The sequence below is a fragment of the Bos indicus x Bos taurus genome, chromosome 11 (assembly GCF_003369695.1).
Source record: "Bos indicus x Bos taurus breed Angus x Brahman F1 hybrid chromosome 11, Bos_hybrid_MaternalHap_v2.0, whole genome shotgun sequence".
In the NCBI taxonomy this organism is placed as follows: Eukaryota; Metazoa; Chordata; class Mammalia; order Artiodactyla; family Bovidae; genus Bos; species Bos indicus x Bos taurus.
Window position 1 is genome coordinate 47,075,646 of NC_040086.1, and position 22,257 is coordinate 47,097,902.

The 22,257-nt window shown below is 43.2% G+C and overlaps 1 protein-coding gene across 2 annotated transcripts in view; it reads left to right on the forward strand.

Moving 5' to 3' along the window:
- Nucleotides 1-9,127: 9,127 nt before the first annotated feature.
- Nucleotides 9,128-22,257, forward strand: part of EIF2AK3 (eukaryotic translation initiation factor 2 alpha kinase 3) — an 81,952-nt gene continuing 68,822 nt past the window's right edge. The window contains exon 1 of one of the 2 annotated variants that reach the window (XM_027555477.1): nt 9,128-9,838. In XM_027555477.1, the coding sequence (XP_027411278.1) occupies nt 9,528-9,838 (311 nt within the window). In that variant the 5' untranslated portion in view covers nt 9,128-9,527. Of the gene's footprint in view, nt 9,839-18,839; nt 18,893-22,257 lie in introns of those variants that run through there. The other variant, XM_027555478.1, reaches the window with a different exon arrangement.

Below are 22,257 nucleotides of genomic sequence, written 5' to 3' on the forward strand. Positions count from 1 at the left end.
CTGAACTGAACCGATATGCATATAATAGCACACATGCCCATATGTATACAGAAGTATATATCACCCTCTTTTTATTTAATCAATTTAATTTATTTATTTGGATGCACTGGGTCTCAGCTGAGGCATGGGGAATATTTTAATTGCATCTTACGGGATCTAGTTCCCTGAAAGTGAAAGTGTTAGTCACTCAGTTGTGTCCAACTCTTTGCAACCCCACGGGATTGTAGTTTACCAGGTTCCTCTGCCCATGGGATTCTCCAAGCCAAAATACTGGAGGGGGTTGTCGTTCTCTTTTCCAGGGGATCTTCCTGACCCAGGGATTGAACCTGGGTCTCCTGCATTGCAGGCAGATTCTTTACCATTTGAGCCACAAAAAACAAAAACAAAAACAACACCAAAAAACAACAACAAAAAAACCAACCAGGGATCAAATTCAGGTCCCCTGCATTGGGAGTGCAGGGTCTTAACCAGGGGATCACCAGCGAAGTCCACCATCTTCTTTTTATTTTTTTATTTTACTTTATTTTTAAACTTTACAATATTGTATTGGTTTTGCCAAATATCGAAATGAATCCGCCACAGGTATACATGTGTTCCCCATCCTGAACCCTCCTTCCTCCTCCCTCCACCATCTTCTTTTTAATAGAAAAGCCTAGGGCAGAGTCCTAGAGGGTATGTGCGTGTGTTTTCAGTCATGTCCAACTCTTTGGGACCCCATGAACTGTAGCCCACCAGTCTCTGTCCGTGGAGTTTTCCAGGCAAGGATGGGTTGAATGGATTGCCATTTCCTCCTCCAGGGGATTTTCCCCACCCAGGGATTGAACTCAAGTCTCTTCTCTCCTAGAAGGATTAGAGACCAAAGTTTAGGAGAGGACAGTGGGTAACAGCTGCTGTGAAAGAGAAGAAGCACAGGCAAACAGAAGAGTCATGAAGTGCATTTTCAGACAGAACGGAGTTCAGACTGTTGAAAGATGGGAGGGAAATATAACCAGTCAGAGACTACAAGAAAGCCTAGGGCTTATTTGTGACACACAGGATCCCTGGTCTTTTGGCACCATAAAAGGGGACCAATGTATCCCAGTTTTGCCCCAAACCTTCCCAGTTTTAAGGCACAAGCTTTCACGTCCTGGAAAATCCAGGAGTCTCAGAACCATTCAATCATCTTGGTGGGTTGATCCTCTCTTCCCCCGCACCCTGCCCAGGCGATAGAGATGGTGAGTATTATTTCATCTTGTCTGGATGGAGGTTTGATTTGTTCTCAAATGTTCCAGGATGGAGAGAGACAAGGAGAAAGCACAGGGTTAGATTGTCAGCTTTGTTTTCACCTTCACTATCAAAGGAAAGAGCAGCATGACCGATTGCAGAACTGAACCTGGAGGCTGGATTTTCTTCATGTTTCTTTGGCTCCAATGTACATCAGATCAGGAGTCTTGATCCTTTTTACCGCCCTTCACACCTGACTCTCTGGCAGGCTTTGTTCCCTCCACGGTCTGGATCAGGACTGGCCTTGTCACTTTGACCTTTTGGGACATTTGCTCATCTATCTTTTCACCTTTCCTGCTGGTCTTTGCTCAGATGGCAGAGCCGGAACTACTATTGCTGCTCTGTGTCTGAGCTCTGAGATCAGCAGGAGGGTTAGATTGCTTCCCCAGGAGCCTTCTCCTTTGGTGGAGCGGCTGGCATTACCTTTAGAGATTGCTCAGGTTTGGGAGGCTTAGAAGTTGGAGAGTGACAATTTTTCTCCTTAGTAAGTATTTTCTTTTCTAGAGACTTCTTCCTATTTTTCTTCATACATTTTGCTAGGTGCGGTCTGTGATGACTCACTTCCTGTCCTCAGCCTTTCCTTTTCCTGAATTTCTTCACTTTGTCAGCTTGTGTGTCTCTCCCGAGTTTGAAGTTCTAGTTTTGGCTCTAGAATGTCCCTAGCAGCTATGTCAACAAGCTTTGCCCCTCACTCACAGAGGCTGCTCACCCGGAGGTGCTGGTAGAGGAAATGTCTTCCTTGGCAGTACCCTGAGGCTTTACATTCACGATGAGTCTGTGGGTGGGAGGACCTGTACCATCATGCCTCTCTAATCATGTCGTCTGCCATAACTATCTTCATAGTCGTCTCCTCTTCCTTTGTATTTCTAATCTCTCTGGTGCCCACGACCAAATACTCTTCCTGCCACTGCCTGTCCTGTAATCATAGCCTCTGTCATAGTCTCTACTGCCTCAGTCATCATAGCAATCCTGGCCCCCATGTCAATCCACATTCCCATGTGGACCGGATCATCCTACTATCCTATTTATCCTAACACACATCGTGATATTGGCATGAATCATAACTATCTCAACACTTGTCTCCAAAGCTCTCATCACCTCTTCTGGACAAGTAGTTATCAAAGCTGTCCGCAGCAGGATGAGTCCTACAGTGTGAATCTCTTGGCCAAAAGAACCAAGTATCAGCCGAAGGATCCAGTGTTGGATCAGCAATATCCATTTGAAATCTCCTGCCTTCTAGAAATCCTTCACTGATACTCAGGGTAATACTGAGCAAGGAATCTAAACTCAAGACCTCAAAGTCAGGGTAACCAAAACCTTTCAATCTGCTTGCTGGGTTCATGGGATAAATGCACTGGATTTGGGATGATAATGATGTATCAACTCAGGTTCATTGATTGTAGCGAATGTACCACCCTGGTGAGGGTGGACTTTGCTACTGCGGGTAGCTGTCCCTATGTGGGGAGAGGAGGTATATGAGAACTCTGTACTTCCTGCTCAATTTTGCTATAAACCTAAAATCTACTCTTTTGTTTTTTAAGATTGCTTTTTTGATGTGGACCATTTTTAAAGTCTTTACTACATTTGTTACAATATTGTTCCTGTTTTCTGGTGTTTTTTTCTTTTTTTTTTCCACCAGGAGGCATATGGGATCCTAACTCCCTGACCAGGGATCAAACCTGCACCCCCTGCATTGGAAAGCGAAGTCTTAACAGTTGGACCACCAGGGAAGTCCTAAACTACTCTTAAAAAGTACAGTCTATTTAGGTCTGCACCCATTTTTTGATTGGATTGTTTGTGTTTTGTTTTGTTTTTGTGTTTTTTTTTTTTTTGCTATTGAGCTCCATAAGTTGTTATTACATTTTGGAGAGTAATCTTTTTGTCTGACGTAAGCAGACATTTCTCCAAAGACATACAGATGGCCAAGAGGCACATGAAAAGATGCTCAACATCACTAATCATTAGAGAAGTGTAAGTCAAAACCACAGTGAGGTATCACTTCATACCAGCCAGAATAGCCATCATCAAAAAATCTACAAACAATAAATGACGGAGACAGTGTGGAGAAAAGGGAACCCTCCTACTCTGTTGGTAGGGGTGTAAATTGGTACAGCCACTGTGGAGAACAGTAAAGAGGGTCCTTAAAAACCTAAACGTAGAACACCACATGACCCATCAGTCCCACTCCCGGGCATATACCCTGAGAAAACCGTAATTCAAAATGACACAAATGCCCCCATGTTCACTGATGCTCAGGGTACTGCTATTTACGATAGCCAGGACATGGAAGCAACCTAGATGTCCACTGACAGATAAATGGATAAAGAAGATGTGGTACATATATACATATATATATATAATGGAATATTATGCAGCCATAAAAAAGGATCAGTTTGAGTCAGTTCTAGTGAGGTAGATGAATCTAGAACCTATTATTTGGAGTGAAGTAAGCCAGAAAGAGAAAAATAAATATTTCATATCAACGCATATGTATGGAATCTAGAAAAATGGTACTGATGAACCTACTTGAAGGACAGAAATAGAGGCACAGATGTAGAGAACAGATTTTTCAACACAGTGGGGGAAGGAGGCGGGGATGAACTGAGAGAGTAGTGTTGACACATATACACTGCTACTGCTAAGTTGCTTCAGTCGTGTCCGACTCTGTGCGACCCCATAGACGGCAGCCCACTAGGCTCCTCTGTCCCTGGGATTCTCCAGGCAAGAACACTGGAGTGGGTTTCTATTTCCTTCTCCAATGCATGAATGTGAAAAGTGAAAGTGAAGTCGCTCAGTTGTGCCCGACTCTTAGCGACCCCATGGACTGGAGCCTACCAAGCTCCTCCGTCCATGGGATTTTCCAGGCAAGAGTACTGGAGTGGGGTGCCATTGCCTTCTCCAACATATACACTACCATGAGTAAAATAGATAACCAGTGGGAAGCAACTCCCTTGCATAGCACAGGGAGTTCAGCTCAGTGCTCTGTGATGACCTAGAGGGTGGAATTGGGAGAGTGGGAGGGAGGCTCAGGAGGGAGGGGATATAGGTATACTCGGAGAAGGCAATGGCAATCCACTCCAGTACTCTTGCCTGGAAAATCCCATGGACGGAGGAGCCTGGTAGGCTGTAGTCCATGGGGTCACTAAGAGTCGGACACGACTGAGCAACTTCACTTTCACGTTTCACTTTCATGCATTGGAGAAGGAAATGGCAACCAATTCCAGTGTTCTTGCCTGGAGAATCCCAGGGACAGAGGAGCCTAGTGGGCTGCCGTCTATGGGGTTGCACAGAGTCAGACACGACTGAAGCGACTTAGCAGCAGAAGCAGCAGCAGCATGGTTGATTCATGATGTTGAACAACAGAAACTAGCACAACATTGTAAATCGATGATATTCCAATAAAAAATAAAATCATCATACAATAAAAAAGTAGAATCTATTTTTAAAATGTTAAAGTCATTTTAAAAATTAACTGTTCCAGATCTAATTATGATCACATCAGATTTCTTTTTGCTATTGTTTGCATATATAACTTCTGCATGTACACCTTACAGATATGTCTCTTATCTTTTATCCAGGCAGATAAGCTTTGTATTATAACAGTTCTTATGCCATACATGCTTAATGTCAATACTGATATACTGGCATTTATAGCTACCACTTACTGTTGTTAATCTCTACCTGTCCCACCTGTTTCTTGTCCTCTTTTTCCTCTTTTCTTGCCCACTTTGAATAAATCACAGATTTTTATTATTACATTTCCTCCTATTAGTTATATCACCTTTGTATTAATATCATTCTTTAAGTGATTACCCTAAGACTATAACATGCATCCTTGACCTAATGCAGTATAACTAAGTTAGTACTTTATTTTCCCAGATAATGCAAAGATGTTTGACTGCTTATTAAAAAATTTTATTTGTTTATTTTTGGCTGTGCTGGGTCTTCATTGCTGTACTAGGGCTTTCTCGAGTTGCAGCGAGCAGGGACTACTCTATTTGCTGTGTGTGAATTCCTTGTTGCAGTGGCTTATCTTATGCACGGGCTCTAGGGTGCTCAGGCTTCAGTAGTTGTGGTGCACAGGCTTAGTTGCTGTGGAACATGTGGAATCTTCCCAGACCAGGGATTGCGAATCCGTGTCCCCTGCACTGGCACTTAGATTTTCCACCACTGAACCACCTGGGAAGTTCAGTGTTAGGCTGCTTTCACTGCATTTACCTACTCCCACCTTTCAAGCTGTGGGCTTCCCCAGTGGCTCAGTGGTAAAAGAATCTGTCAATATAGGAGTCATAGAAGATGATGGTTTGATCCTTGGGTCAGGAAGATCCCCTAGAGGAGGAAATGGCAACCCATTCCAGTATTCTTGACTGGTAGCAAAGAGACAGGACACACTAAGCACACACCTCTTGTACTATTGTTACTTATTTTAGTTTTGCTATTGTCTAGTCGCTAAGTCATGTCCAACTCTTGTGTGACCCCATGGACTGTAGCCCACCAGGCTCCTCTGTCCATGGGATTTCCCAGGCAAGAATACTAGAGTTGGTTGCCATTTCCTCTTCCAGGGGATCTTCCCAACCCAGGGATCAACCTTGTTTTTGCTCCAGGCTCTTCAAAAGTGACAGTTGGGTTTTTTGGTCTCTTTGTATTTGGGGGGCCATAATTTGCCCCAACTGTACATGCATGCACATGCATGTAGTTATTTTTAATCTCATACAGTTTCTTTATATTTTGCCGCTCGAGGAGAGATGTGCCAGGTCAAGCATTGCAGCACTGCATTAAAGAGTCCAAGGCCCCAGCCGGTCTCACTGATTCAGATTCCAGAGCTACTGTGTAGTCACTGTGACTCTGCACGCTGTTAAAACTGGCACATACTCTTTTCCCTTCCAGTAATTTTTTATCCCATTCAGCTGACCATGACTCAGGACTTACCTTCTTTTTCCAAAATGGAACTTCTTGCATGTTTTTTCCCTTGAGTATAAAGCTTGACTCTCCTAACCACTGTGCTCTCCTGCCTGTTCCCTTTCCATCATAGCACTTATCTTGGTTTTAATAATATAAATATATTACTAAAATAGTGTCTGTCTCCCTAACTAGATAATTGTTAAGCTTCAGAAGGGCAGGGACCAGGCCTATTTTGTTCACATCTTTATTCCCATTACATACAGGTGGACACATGGTCCTCCCTGCATAGTAAATGAATAATAACAATAATAAAAACCTTCCATGTAATTTACAAATGGCAAGCAGATTTCTGATTCATTAGCTCAGATTGTTATTGTTCAAGCCATGATCATCTTTTGAAAAAGTCACAGATCTATGAAGACTAAATCCACTAAAATATATACACAAGCTAATTTCAAATGCAGACTTCCCAGGTGGCTTGGTGGTAAAGGATCTGTTTGCCAATGCAGGATACACAAGAGATGCAGGCCGATCCCTAGATATGGAAGATCCCATGGAGAAGAAAATGGCAACCCTTCTCCAGGATTCTTGCCTGGAAAATGCCATGGACAGAGAAACCTGGAGGGCTACTGTCCATGGGGTCACCAAGAGTTGGACATGACTGGGCACATAGCACAGGGCAATTTCAAATGGGCAATACAAGTAGTCAAAAATCATTTCTCATCTCACATTAATTTTCTGACACTTTCCTCATATTATCTCTTATATTCTCTCACTTAGGAGATCTGATCTGTTTAGTTGAGTAGAAAGTGATTAACTAGTTTGAGCTCTCTCATCTATTTTCTCATTTCAAAATAATTTCTTTTTGGGGTACTTTCTAATCTCTACTTTCAACATGGAAGGCACAACAGTCTCTGTTTTCTCCAGATACTCTGGGTTCTTGCTTCCTTAATCACTCCCTTCTATCTACAGCAACTACAATCTCTTCCATTTATCCATTTTGCTCTGTCCTCAGATTTTCATTTATTCAACAAATATTTATTAAACACTTACTAAATACTTTGCATTGTTTTAGGCTCTTTGAACATATCAATGTGTAAATGCTAATGGAATTTATGTAGGCGTGGAGGGGGATAGACAATAAATATGCAAATTATTGCATCATTGACTCAATGAACATGAGTTTGAACAAACTTGGGAGATAATGGACAGGGAAGCCTGATGTACTGCAGTCCACGGGGTCCCAAAGAATCAGACAGGACTGAGTGACTGAACCAAAAAGATTTTATTAAAGAGAAAAATAAAGCAGGGGAGTAGTTTAGGAATTGAGGTGGGGTAGGGGGTTCAATTTTAAAAAGGGTCAGGAGAAGCTTTACTGGGAAGGTAACAGAGCCCTGAAAGAAATGAGAGAACTAGTCTCATGAGTATCTGGGTGTTATGGGCTGAATTGTGTCTCCTTTGAAATTCACGCGTTTAAGTCCTGACCCTAGTACCCCCCGAATGTAACCTTATTTGGAGAGAAATCTTTTAAGGAGATTAAGTTAAAATGAGGTGGTAATGAGGGCTATGATTTGGCCCATGTGGAAGCTGGAAAACCAGTTAAGTGTTTTATACAGGAAAGACTGATGTACTGGGTTAGCTATTGTTGTTTGTTCCATTGCCAAGTCCTCTCTGACTCTTTGCAACTCCATGGACTGCAGCAGTTCAGGCCTCCCTGTCCCTCACCATCACCCAGAGTTTGCCCAAGTTCATTTCCATTGAATCAGTGATGCCATCCAACCATTCATCCTCTGTCTGGGTTTATTATATAGATGATAAAATGAAGATGGATAATCGTCTTTTGAATTTAGCAATGGCGGCCACAGCATGAGCAGTTTGGTGGAGTTGTGGCAACAAAAGTAGTGTGTTTGACAAGGGGACGAGAGGAATCGAAGACACTTTAGAGTTCTTCCTGTATTGAGCAACTATGAAATATAGTTGACTGTGGAAAGGGAAGTGGAGGGTTTTGCTTTTGGACTGAAGAAATTAAGAGCATGTCTGTATGCCAGTAGCTTAAAAAAATTAAGATCTTCAAAATTTTGATGGGGACATAGCCTCTCACATATAGCCACACAACTGGTCTCATCTTTAATGCTCTTTTGAAAACACTGCTGAGGAATTCACAGCAGTTGGGTTGTTTCTAAACCACAACTCTTATCACTTCACTCATCTGGTCAGGAATCTTCAGGGTGTCCGGAACTGCTGCGTGAAAAGTTCTTATGCCTTGGCCAAACATTCAAATCTCCAGTTTGGCCTTTTGTGGTTTTATCTCTTTCTTGCCCTGTTAGTGAACTACAAAGCATGGCAGACCAAGATCAGAAGGCTTGGATGAAAAGTCATGGTTCTGTAAATAACTACTTATGTGACTGCAGACAAATGACGTAAGTGCACCAGGCCTGTGCTCCTTCTCCTTTCTAACAAGGAAGGGGCGTGTCGGATAGACTAGATTGCTGTAGGTCACCGAAGAAATCAGCATCTTTAAACAAGCAGTAATTCCCAGCCCAGTGGATGGATCTTCTATCCAACTCACGTTACCCCTTTCACCTTCAGGAACTACATGTTTTGTGCGGTCACTTATTTTTCCCGCTCTTCTTTTTGCTTTCCAAACGGACCAGGCTTTACAGTGGTAACTCCTTGAAGATCGGTCGCCTCCCCACCACCAGGGACTCGCCTTTCACTCTTCCTTTCACTTGGGACTGTCCTCTCCGCAGTCAGAATCCGCCACGTAGTAAGTGCTGCTTCCAACCAATCAAGAGGAAATTATCTCAGACTTTTGAGGGACATCCAGTTTCACCAATGATCTTCAAGTATTCTCTAGCGCCTCGCTTTGAGGGGCGAGGCCAATCAGCACAATGGCCAATCTTCTCTGGGGAATGGTGTTCTGGGTACTGCCAAATCAACCAATCAGGTAAAAATGCTGCCTGGAGAGTCGTTTCTCATTGGTAAGCGCGTCCGGAAGAGGGCAGGCCTCGGGCTAAAGGCAATACAATTTGATTGGCAGCTTTGCTGTTGACAACCCGGGAGAGCCCACCTGCTCCAACAAGACTAGCGTCGGTACCCAGAGTGGCAGAGTCTGCAGCCAATCAGCGAGCAGATGCGCGGAAAGCTCGCTCAATGGGCGATGTCCAGAGGAGGCTGTCACTCAGGTGGCGCTGGCGGAGGCCGGGCTAAGACGTGGCCAAGGGAAAGCTGCTGGACTTCCTGACCATCTAGGCGGCGGCGGAGTCCCTAGAGCGTCCTCGCCTTAGTCGGGGATTCTGAACTGCGGGAGAGGCGGGCGCCGGCGGCTACACCTCCATGCCGGCTCGCGGGGCGGGCCGCTGATGGAGCGCGCCACCGGCCCGGGGTCGCTGGCACGGACGCTGCTACTGCCGCTGCTGCTGGGGCTCGTGGCTGGGACAGTGACCGCGCGGCGCACTTCTGACCTCCTCGCACCGACAGCGGAGGCGGCGTTCGGCCTTGGGGCCGCGGCGGCTCCCACCTCGGCTACGCGGGTGCCGGCGACGGGAGCCGTGATTGCAGCCGAAGTGACGGTGGAGGACTCCGAGGCGCTGCCGGCGGCTGCAGGCGAGCAGGAGGCGCGGGAGCCGGAGCCGGAGCCGGAAGAGGAGCCCGATATTCGGCCGTGCGGCAGGTAAGGGGCGCGGGTAGAGCACCGGGATCGCTGACCCCTGGAGGCGACTTGTTTATGCGCGTGCGCCGCGGAGGTTCCGGGGCCCGCGGTCCCCCCTCCGCCGCGACTTCTAGCTGGCAGAGGACCACTGATGACGACCTGGGGGAGAGAGCGGGGCCGCCTGCCCATCCCCTGGACCAGAGAAGGGCCTCACTCTGCTCCCTGGCGCCCAGTTGTAGTTCCCTGGTGCGAGCAGCATCCTCGAAGGTACCTGGAGGATGCTAGGAGAACGGAGTAAGAAGTGGGAAAGAAACGTTACTTTCCTTCTTTAATTGCTTTCGAGCTTTACTCCTACCCCAAGCAACTTACAGCACTCCTCATCGTTTTTTTTTTAATGAATTACCTTATGTCTGTGCTAGTGTGACAGCTGTTTGGGGAAAGAACTTCATAAAGAGATTTCAACATTTTTCTTTAAATACATCCCTGTAGTGCCCACGCACCAGGGTTGAGGTCAGTATTTCTCTAATTGAGATCTGTGGAACACCTGCATTAGAACCGCCCGGGGATGCTGGTTGACTGTACAGTTTTCTAAATCCCATTCCAGATTGACTGGATTAGACTTCCTCAAGGTAAGAAACTGGAATCTGCACATTTAATACGCACTGCAGACAATTCTTGAACACACTAAAGTTCAGAAGCTATGGTTTGTTTGTTTGAATTTCGGCAGTTCTTTGATATTTAGAGGGTTTAGTATATAAACATTTAATATAGGGCTGTTTTGGTTGAGTTGTTTCATCTCCTTAAAAACGTTTCTTCAAAATACATGTTTTAAAGCACTTTTCATGGCTGGGCACATGTGAGGCATTTTAATGGTAAATTATTTCGCAGATGACTAACTTTAGCACACCCGAGGAGAAAGTGAGATCCCATTTAATGGATGGAATGATAACAGCAGCATTAGGTAAATTAAACCAGAGAGGGTTACTGAATTAGAAAGCATTTTAAGTTTAAATGTAGTAATGACTAGATTATGACAAATTAGTTTTAATTTTTCAGTTAAATATCAGCGCTTTGATCTATATGCCTGGGTGAGGGCTCTAAGTCACTTTAGTCGTGTCAGACTCTGCAACCCTGTGGACGGTAGCTCGGCAGGCTCCTCTATCCATGGCATTCTCCAGGCAAGAGTACTGGAGTGGGTTGCCATACTCTCCTCCAGGGGATCTTCCCGACCCACCTTAGTAGGTGGGTTCTTTACCACTAGCATCACCTGGGAAGTACTAAAATTTTAGAAACACCCTTTGAATGTTTATATGTAGATGATTTTAAAATGCCAAACATTTGACAGAATTTTCAGAGGTTTTGCTAATGAATTAGCTAGCTATCCAGAAAGAATGTTTTTATTTATCTTAAACTTCTGAAGCACTTGCCCAAAGTGAGTTACATGAAGTGGAGTAGTATGTTTCATTTTTCCTAAAATACAGATCCACTGGAGCAGGTATTTATTGGTGCTTAAAAGGCCCCCCCATGATGCCCTGGGGTTACAGAGGTTAGGCAGATAGCCCCTGTCCTCCAGGAAGAGGTGCAGTCCAGCAGTGAGGATTAAATAAGATGACCTGTAATGACATTACAGGGCAGAAGCCATGCAAATTAAGTGCTATCAGTGTCCCATGTTTCTTGTGGTGTTCAGTGAGTGGTACTGGGGTGAGGTAGGAAAGAAGACAAGAAAACACTCTGGCAGAATGAGTTGCTTCCTCAAAAGTGGGTAGAAATGTGATGAGCAGAGGCTGGACTTGAGGAAACAGCCAGGGGCACAGAAACTGTGTGTTTAGGGAGGGCTTCCCAGGTGGTGCTAGTGGTAAAGAAAGTGCCTGCCAGTGCAGGAGATGCAAGAGACTCGGGTTTGATCCCTGGGTCCGGAAGATCCCCTGGAGGAGGGCATGGCAACCCACTCCAGTATTTTTGCCTGGAAAATTTCACGGACAGAGAAGCCTGATAGGCTGCAGTCCACAGGGCCCCAAAGAGCTGGACACAACTGAGTGCATACACACACGCATTATTTTTGTTTGTATGCATCTGTGTGTATGTGTGCATGTGAGTGACCTGTAGGTACGAAAGAGTTACAAACATACATACATATGTGCTGGGCAGGGAGGGGTAGACGATAAACCTAGAAAAATAGGTTGCAGCCATGTTGTATATATACAGCCATATGCTAGTAACATCATCAACACCTGGAAATGTTAGAAATCCAGAATCAGGCACTGCTGAGACCCACTGAATGAGTATCTGCATTTTAAGAAGATCAGCATGCAATTCACATGCACACTGCAGTTTGTTTGTTTTTGGCTGCACCCCTTGGCATGTAGGATCTTAGTTCCCTGAATGGGTGCATGCTAAGTCACTTCAGTCGTGTCTGACTCTGTGATCCTGTGTACCGTAGCCTGCCAGGCTCCTCTGTCCATGGGATTCTCCAGGCCAGAATACTGGAGGGAGTTGCCATTTCCTCCTCAGGGGATTTTCCCAACCCAGGAATCGAACCTGTGTTGTTACGTCTACCTGCATTGGTAGGTGGGTTCTTTACCGCTAACGCTACCTGGGAAGCTCCCTTAGTTCCCCAACCAGGGATCAAACCCGTGCCCCCTGCAATGAAAGTGAGGAGTCTTAACCACTAAACCATCAGGAAAGTCCCTCACGCACTACAGTTTGAGAAGTGTTGTGTCAAATGCCAGGCCTGATCTAAGTTTGTGCTTAGGGACTATTTCTCCGGCATTACTGTGTACAGTAAAAAAACTTGAGGTGTGGAAACCAAAAGGAGCATGTTATAGCAGTGCCCATGAGAGGTACACTGTCCAGTGGATAGAGAACAGAGTGGGTAGAGTTAGATTGCAGGTGGAACCTTGCTTCTTGGCAAATAAATTGATTCCTCCTCTCTTGGCACCACCAGCTAAAGATGCAGATGGGATGGCTAGGGAGTAGAGCACAGGTGGAAAGTGGAAAGATTAAGGGGAGCAGAGAGGAAAAGGTAACTGGGTTGGTGTTGGACATGGTGACTTGGTAGTGCTGGCAGGAAGTCTAGAGGGAGACATTAAGTAGGAACAGTGCCTGCAGATGGAGAGATGTCAGGGTAAATGGTTGAAACTGTGCAAAGAGGAGCTTGTGATAAAAACTTCAGGAAATGCCCTTTATGTTTTGGAGAGATAAGTTGGCAAAGGAGACAGGTACAGCTGGCCAGGTTGTACAGGAGGCATAGGGTGAGGACTGAGAAGATGAAGGTAGTGCTAAAGATCCTACCTGCCAACGCAGGTGGATGTAAGAGAGGATTCAATCCCTGGGTCAGGAGTGACAACCCACTCTAGTATTCTTGCCTGGAAAATCCCATGGACAGAGGAGCCTCGCAGGCTACAGTCCATAGGGTTGCAAAGAATTGGATAACTGAAGTGACTTACCAAGCAAGCAAGCATACTTAGAGAAGGGGTTAAAGAGTCATCATTTTTGGGAATTCCCTAGTGGTTCAGTGGTTAGGACTCTGAGCTTCCATTGCTGGGGGCATAGGTTCAGTCCCTGGCTGGGGAACTGAGATCCTTAAAGCCACGCTACACAGCTCCCTGCTCCCCGCAACCCCCAAAGAAAAGATTCATCCTTTTTGGCCCCACTTCCTCAGTCCCTCACTGTTAAACCTGTTGGGATTGCTGATCTTCTTTATATATTCAGAGAGTGCGAGCTTATATAGACAGGTTGGAAAAGAAAGGAATAGGAGAGGAGGCGAAGGTAGTTGGCAAGCAGAACTGCTTCTTTCTCAGAAAGAAAAAGAGTGAAAAGAGAGGAGTTTTGCCTGCCAGAGAATAAGAGATCCTGGCAAACAGAATTGGTTAGGATAATATGGGCTGGGGTTTAGGTGTCTGCCTAGTAGCTTAAATAGTATGGAAAGTTTGAGAAACCTTGAGTAAGTAAATTGGTAGAATCAGCAAGAGATAAATATGTAGTTTGTAAAAAACTTTTTTTAAGTGCGCTACAGAAAAAAGTGGAAAAAAAAAAAAAGAATATCAGTTCTATAATAATAAACCAATATCCTGTTTATTTAAAGAAGGAAGATTAGGGGAACAAATTTGGATTAACCAAGTGTTTATTTCAGATAACTGTGAAGAGCCATAGTCTTTGCAAAACTTTTAAAAGTAGGAGGTGGGAAATTGAGATCTTTGTTTTTACAGGTTGTATTTTGTCTCCCAAGAAGCAGAATGCAACTTGCTCATTCTTTTTTTTTTTTTCTCTTGATGGAATTTTTATTTTCTTGTGATGGAATTTTCAATCTGAATGCTTACTCTGCATCTCAGACATGTAAATGAGTGAATAAACTATTTTTTTTTCCCTTTAAAAAGTAGCTAAAATGAACTTGTTTTTCTTGTAGCAGTCTTGTTGTCAGCGGTTCTTCTGGTAAATATTACATTTAGTTGAAATTTAAATGAGACGGTCATTTCAGAGTGTTGGGAAGAAAGTCAAAATCTCACCTCACTGTTCAGTTTTGTGCATGCACGTTGGCGTTAAATGATGAGTTACCAGTTTTCTGACTTCAGCACAAAAAGCAAACTGCAAGATGTCATTTGGCATTCTTGTGATGGGTTGAGCATCCTCAGATTGACATCTGACAACCTTGGAAGTTGTAAACCACTAGTTTTAGCTATCACACCAATTTTTAAAGTATTATGTTCCTTTTGCCTCTGATTCCCCTCTAACAAAAGAGTCACTACATTTGACATTCATTTCATCTCTCATGCTTCTTTAATTTGTGCATCTGTAAACTGGAATTTTTGGATTTAATGAGTTGAAACAGGAAAACACTTCCCAAATATAAGATGATTTAATTCCTCTGTATTTCTTTCTCCTCTCTATCCTTTACAAGCTGATCTGATCTGAATCAATGCTTTAGAAATCTAGTCTTCCTCAGATTTTCAAATTCATAATCAAGCCTTTTTTTTTCAACTAAAATGACCATTGAATAATAGAATTATAGGATACAGAGTTGAAAGGAAACTCAGTTATCTGTTCACTTTTCTGACCCCAGACTTTTTTTTTTCCACTTATTTAAAACTTTTTAATTTGTATTGGGGTCTAGTCCATTAATAATGTTGTGACAGTTTCAGGTGTACAGCAAAGGAACCTTATCATAGATACCATGTATCCATTCGCCTCCAAACTCTCCTCCCATCCAGCTGCCACATAATACTGAGCAGAGTTCCATGTACTATACAGTAGGTCCTTGTTGCTTGCCATTTAAAATATAGGACTATGTACATGTCCATCCCAAACTCCCTAACTATCCCGTCCCCTTGGCAACCATAAGATCCCAGACTTTTAAAGTTGATTAAGAATCACACTGAAAGAAGAATTTGTGCATAACTTTCAAGGCAGGCTATAAGCCAAAGTAAATATACTTGGTGAATAATAGATTATCCTTCCTGTCTATAATTGTCTTTTTAGTGTAATTGACATCTGGACTCTGGCTTTGAGATTGACAGGGTAGAGGAAACTGTTCTGTATTCACACTCCTGGGCGCAGAAGGTGACCTGTCTTTATCACCTGCTGTAAGCTGTGGCTTCCGCATGGTCCTTCATTCCATAAATACTGTCTGGAAACTCCATCGAGTTTTTTTGTTTTTTTTTTTTTGGTAAGATAGGAGCTGATTGTATATTTCTATTACAAAACATTTTAAAATGCAGGAAGTAAAGCTGGTAGATTTTAGAACTAAGTGTGAGAGGGGGAAATTTTTTTTAAGTTTTTCAGAAAGAGACTTACAGACTTAAGAGAACAAACTTATTATGGTTGCCTGGGGGGAAGGGGTAGTTAGGGAATTTGGGATGGACATGTACACACTGCTATATTTAAAATGGATAAGCAACAAGGACCTACTGTATAGCACATGGAACTCTGTTCAGTGTTATGTGGCAGCCTGGATGGGGTGTTTGTAGGAGAATGGATACATGTATATGGATGTCTGAGTGCCTTCACTGTTCACCTAAAACTAACACACTATTGTTAATTGGCTGTGTGCTAAATTACTTCAGCCACGTTGGACTCTGCAACCCTTTGGACTGTAGCCTGCCAGGCTCCTTTGTCCATGGGATTCTCCAGCAAGAATACTGGAGTGGGTTGCCATTTCCTCCTCCAGTTAATTGGCTATACCCCAATACAAAATAAAAAGTTTAAAAACCATTGTTTTAATGTTTTCCACGCTGTTCTATTTGTCAATAACCATTTTATTTAAAAGATTTCATGGAATAAAGCAGACAAAATGCTTTGAAAATGTTTAATTCTAATTGGAAACAGATATCTGCTGCTCTCACTTGGTTTATGCTATTGAAAACTTACACTGGATTTCTGTAAGGCTTAGCTGATATGTCAGAGTTATATAGTTAGTAATTTTTGGCACTATATTTGTTTGTATTGGGGGCATGACTAGTCTTGTGACAGGTTTAAATAAAGGAAGTTTGATCTGAAGATTTACTTAGTAGGTGAGGACTACGAAGTAAAGTCCAATTAATACGTTTGTTTTTCAACAAGAATATAGGCTTCCTTGAGTGAGAGCATATATTTTAGGCAGAGGATTCTTTGTTACATTAAAAAAAAAAAGCAGATTTAACCCAATCACATTTTTAATATTGTGACTGTTTTTTTTTCCTATGAAAGGAAATACGCAATTTTAAAATAAGCAGTTGTTAACGTAGAAACCATTCAATCGATAGAACTTTCTACTGTCACCTACTTCTGTTTCAAATGGAAAATGTATTCAGGCAAAGTTACTGTATGAAAGAATTCAGCATTTACTTATCAGACTCTGATAAACTTAATTATAATAGGCAGGGATTCTGGGTGATGGAAGTCAGAGCAAACAAACTTTTTTAAAATTGGTATTCATTGTGGTCTAAGAGCATTTCTGCTCAGTTAAGGGCATAATCAGAACAGTAACAGGATGTGTGACATTTTGATGAGATTTCTGGGGGGAATAAAAGCTGCACCTTATAGTAATATAGGAGTTGCCACTTATGTAGACATATAGTTAACAGACTAGTTGAATTAGAGTTTAAAAAAAACCCGAAATTTATACTTCACAGTTCTGTCCAAAATCTCTTTTAGGTGCATGACCTTAGCCAAGTTGCATCTTTTCACATCTTTCTCAGCTCCTTTTTTGTTTTATGTGAGTACTAGTATCTGCCCCAGCAAAATTTATTCATCCAACGAACATTTACTGCATCTTATTAGGAGCTCCACACTATTGGGTGCTGGGGATGGATACGTGGACTGTCCTTGAGTCCAGGCCTAAGAGGGAGCTACAAGTGTTAAAGAATTAACTGTACTGAGATGGATGATAACGACATAAGAGGAGTTTGAGAGCGAAGAGAACGGAGACGTCAACTGAGTGAGCCCTTGAATATGAAGTGTCAAGGAAGGTCTCAGCTGCTGGGATGATGTGAGCACAGGCTCAAAGCTGTGGTTGCCAAACCAGGGCTCCGGGACCCTTATGTACTTGCTTGTGGGGGAGCCAGGAGATTGGTTCTATGATTTCCAAATAACCTAAGGGAGATTGGCCATTCACTGAGGAGTCAAGTTTTCTCGGTTTTGCACTGGAACTAAATACCAGACTTAATTAGTAATATCAGCTCTTTCTTTCCAAAAGTCTTGAATATTGTGATTAGTACTTAAATAGTTTCTCTAAAGATAGGAAAATTCATTAGAAGTGATATTTGGGGGACATATGAAATCATTTAAGACATGAGACAACACAAAAATAAAGAAAAAAAAGATATGAGCCAAGTTAACAAAGGAACTTTGTTCAAAGAGTTAGAAACCTAGATTATGCCAGATTATGTGTGATACCAAGTAGTGTGGCCTTTATTCAGTGGGCACAGGGAGCTTTGGAAGTTGATCAGATCTCAATTATAGAAACAAAACTGTCAGAAGAGTAGAGGAAGGAAGAAACCAGAGGCAGGAAGTCTTTTTTTGTTTGTTTGTTTTGGGTTTTGCTTTCTGTTAATTTTTTTTTTAGTCTTTTTTTTTTTGGTTTGGTTTTGGTTTGTAGGCTGGACGTCTTTTTAAGATGTTCTAATGTCATAGAACAAGGGCACTGGGACTGAAGAAGAATGAAAAGATTTAAAGGAAGCTTGAAAAACAGATCGAGAGTACACAACTGTTGTTGAAATGCAGGGGGTGAGGGAGGAGGCAGATTTCATTTCTGATATAGATGTTCAGTGATAGGGTGGATGCAGAAAGCCTGGGGAGAGAAGGGAAGCTTTCTGAATGCACTGTGGTGATGCCCTGCTGAAAATGCTGAACTGGGGTTGGGAGAGGGATGAACTGTAAATACTACATTAGTTTAGGGAGCTGTCAGATTACACATACAGTAAGTGATGGACTTTGGATAAAACTAGAATTCCTCAGCCTACATTTTGGAGATTGAAAGCTGTAAGGATGGCAGGTGAGGATGGGGGCAAGAACTGGTCTAGAATGGGAGACAGCCAGTGTTCCGACTAAGGTCTTCCCTGGTGGCTCAATGGTAAAGAATCTGCCTGCTGATGCAGGAGACATAGGAGACATAGGTTCAATTCCTGGGTTGGAAAGATCCCCTGGAGGAGGGCATGGCAACCCTCTCCAGTATTCTTGCCTGGGAGGTCCCATGGACAATGGAGTCTGGTGGGCTATAGTCCATAGGGTTGTAAAGAGTTGGACACGACTGAGTGAGCACACGCACTGTGTTCCAGCTACCTCTGGAGGGACAAACCTGATGAGGGGAGGAGACCTGGCCTCAAGAGAGGTCATTGCAAACCTTTCTTGAAAGGGGCTTTGAAGAATCACACTATGAGTGAGAGAAAGTGCTTGCTGCTGAATCACCCAAACAAATGACTTTGTAAACTGAAGCAGCCTGTAAGTGAGAGAAATTTCTAGAGTTTGCTGATAGCGTTGATTAGTAGGCCATCTTAATCCAGGTAATGGATTATTATTATTTTTTTTTTTTTTTTTACTCCCAGGCAATCGCCCTTTGAGGTAAATCACTCTTTGCCGGACTGGTCTTGAGACTCACTTCAGGTACTTGTTAAGCCACCATCTCTGAAACCCCTCTGCAGAGGGAACCTCTGAATCTTCACTGGTTTTTAACAAGCACTCCAGATTATTTTGGTAATCAGGTCAATTTGAGTTATGCTGAGCTGGGTGAAATCGTCCTGTTTTATCCATGAAAAAGCAATTTGAATGGAGCCATGAGCAGAACAACAGCAGGGCTGTGGGGATGGGCACACAGGGTTGACTTCAAAGCTCTGATTCTTTCCCCTGGAAATGCTGCCTGTGTAGTTCTTTTGATTTTTAAATAAGTTAAAGAGTTTTTCATCTCGTTCATAGACACTGCCAAATAGAGTGGATCATGGGGAGATAAATGGCCTTAGATTCTCCCTGTTTTTTGGGGGGTTGTTTGTTTATTTGTTTTTCAGGAAAGGGGATCTTATTTTGACCTCAGCTGGAGGACTGTTTTTCAGCAGTGTCTGTCTCCTTCATGTGGCTCTCAACCAATAGTATTTCAGAGCATCTCTCTTCAAGAATGTGATAAGATGTAACTGTTAAGTATCTCTTTGCCCTCCAGCTGTTACTTATTTCCAGCAGCAGCAGAAGGGAAAGCCCTCTTCCAGTGATGTGCTTAAGACCCAGCCCATAAATTGTAGCAGTGGGGATAATGAATTTTTTTTTGGACACCTGACATGGGCTTCCCAGGTGGCTCAAGTGGTAAAGAATCCACCTGCCAGTGCAGGAGATGCAGGAGGCACAGGTTCGATCCCTGGGTCAGGAAGATCCCCTGGAGAAGGAAATGGCAACCCATTCCAATACTCTTGCCTGGGAAATCCCATGGACAGAGGAGCCTGGTGGGCTACGTTCATGGGGTCGCAAAGAGTTGGACATACCTGAGCGTGCAAGAAGAATTGACAGGGTTTGTTATGGAAATTTCTGTTATTCCCATTAAGAAGAGTTAAAAAGAATTAAGGATACGCCATACAGATCTAAGAATTTGATACTAATATCAATAACCAGTTAAGAGCATGATGTACTTAATTGTTCCTGCCTGCATGTTTTTCTTTCTTTCACTTATTGCTTGAATTCACACATACCCTCTAGATACAATTCATCATCTGAAAATATCTTATTTTCTGAAAATATCTTGTTTATTTTAAAAAGCATAATCTTTACATAAGACATATGCATCTTTTTTTAAGAAATGTTTATTCTTGGCTGTTTTGTCTTCGTAGCTGCTTGGGCTTTTCTCTAGTTGTGGTGAGCAGGGGGTTGCTTGCCATCCGCAGTGCTTTGGACTCTTATTGTGGCTTCTCTTCTTGTGGAGTCCGGGCTCTAGGCACGCGGGCTTCAGTACGTGTGGCACACAGGCTCAGTAGCTATGGCTTGCAGGGTCTAGAGCGTGGACTCAGTAGTTATGACAGATGGGCTTAGTTGCTCTGCAGCATCTGGGTTCTTCCCAGACCAGAGATTGAACCCATACAGCAAAGTGACTCACTCAATTGTAAGTATATAATATTCTCAATTATATATACATATATGTATATTATTTTTCATTTTCTTTTCCATGGTGGTTTGAATTTTTTATACCTTTCCTTATGATATAATTTTTTGACTTACTTTATCCTTCTTCTCCAACTCCCAGTAGATCTCTTTAGAATGCAAGATAATGTGTGGGGAAGGAAGTCCAGTTGTTCCTTTTCTTAATGGCACCCCACTCCAGTACTCTTGCCTGGAAAATCCCATGGACAGAGGAGCCTGGTAGGCTGCAGTCCATGGGGTCGCTAAGAGTTGGACACGACTGAGTGACTTCACTTTCACTTTTCACTTTCATGCATTGGAGAAGGAAATGGCAACCCACTCCAGTGTTCTTGCCTGGAGAATCCCAGGGATGGGGAAGCCTGGTGGGCTGCCATCCATGGGGTCGCACAGAGTCGGACACGACTGAAGTGACTTAGCATAGCATAGCATAGCATAGTATGGCAAAATCTTATTTTCATAAATTCAATTCAGTTCAGTTCAGTCACTCAGTCGTGTCCAACTCTTTGAAACCCCATGAACTGCAGCACGCCAGGCCTCCCTGTCCATCACCAACTCCCAGAGTTCACCCAAACCCACGTCCATTGAGTTGGTGATGCCATCCAGCCATCTCATCCTCTGTCGTCCCCTTCTCCTCCTGCCCCCAGTCCCTCCCAGCATCAGAGTCTTTTCCAGTGAGTCAACTCTTTGCATGAGGTGGCCAAAGTACTGGAGTTTCAGCTTTAGCATCATTCCTTCCAAAGAACACTCAGGACTGATCTCCTTTAGAACAGACTGGCTGAATCTCCTTGCAGTCCAAGAGACTCTCAAGAGTCTTCTCCAACACCGCAGTTCAAAAGCATGAATTCTTTGGCGCTCAGATTTCTTCACAGTCCAACTCTCACATCCATATATGACTACTGGAAAAACCATAGCCTTGACTAGATGGACCTTTGTTGGCAAAGTAATGTCTCTGCTTTTCAATATGCTATCTAGGTTGGTCATAACTTTCCTTCCAAGGAGAAAGCGTCTTTTAATTTCATTGCTGCAGTCACCATCTGCAGTGATTTTGGAGCCCAGAAAAATAAAGTCTGCCACTGTTTCCACTGTTTCCCCATCTATTTGCCATGAAGTGATGGGACCAGATGCCATGATCTTAGTTTTCTAAATGTTGAGCTTTAAGCCAACTTTTTCACTCTCCTCTCTCATGTTTATCAAGAGGCTTTTTAGTTCCTCTTCATTTTCTGCCATAAGGGTGGTGTCATCTGCATATCTGAGGTTATTGATATTTCTCCCGGCAATCTTGATTCCAGCTTGTGCTTCTTCCAGCCCAGTGTTTCTCATGATGTACTCTGCATAGAAGTTAAATAAGCAGGGTGACAATATACAGCCTTGATGAACTCCTTTTCTGAATTGGAACCAGTCTGTTGTTCCATGTCCAATTCTAACTGTTGCTTCCTGACCTGCATATAGGTTTCTCAAGAGGCAGGTCAGGTGGTCTGGTATTCCCATCTCTTTCAGAATTTTCCACAGTTTATTGTGATCCACACAGTCAAAGGCTTTGGCATAGTCAAGAAACCAGAAATAGATGTTTTTCTGGAACTCTCTTGCTTTTTCCATGATCCAGTGGATGTTGGCAATTTGATCTCTGGTTCCTCTACCTTTTCTAAAACCAGCTTGAACATCTGGAAGTTCACGGTTCACGTATTGCTGAAGCCTGGCTTGGAGAATTGTGAGCATCACTTTACTAGCATGTGAGATGAGTGCAATTGTGCAGTAGTTTGAGCATTCTTTGGCATTGCCTTTCTTTGGGATTGGAATGAAAACTGACCTTTTCCAGTCCTGTGGCCGCTGCTGAGTTGTGCAAATTTGCTGGC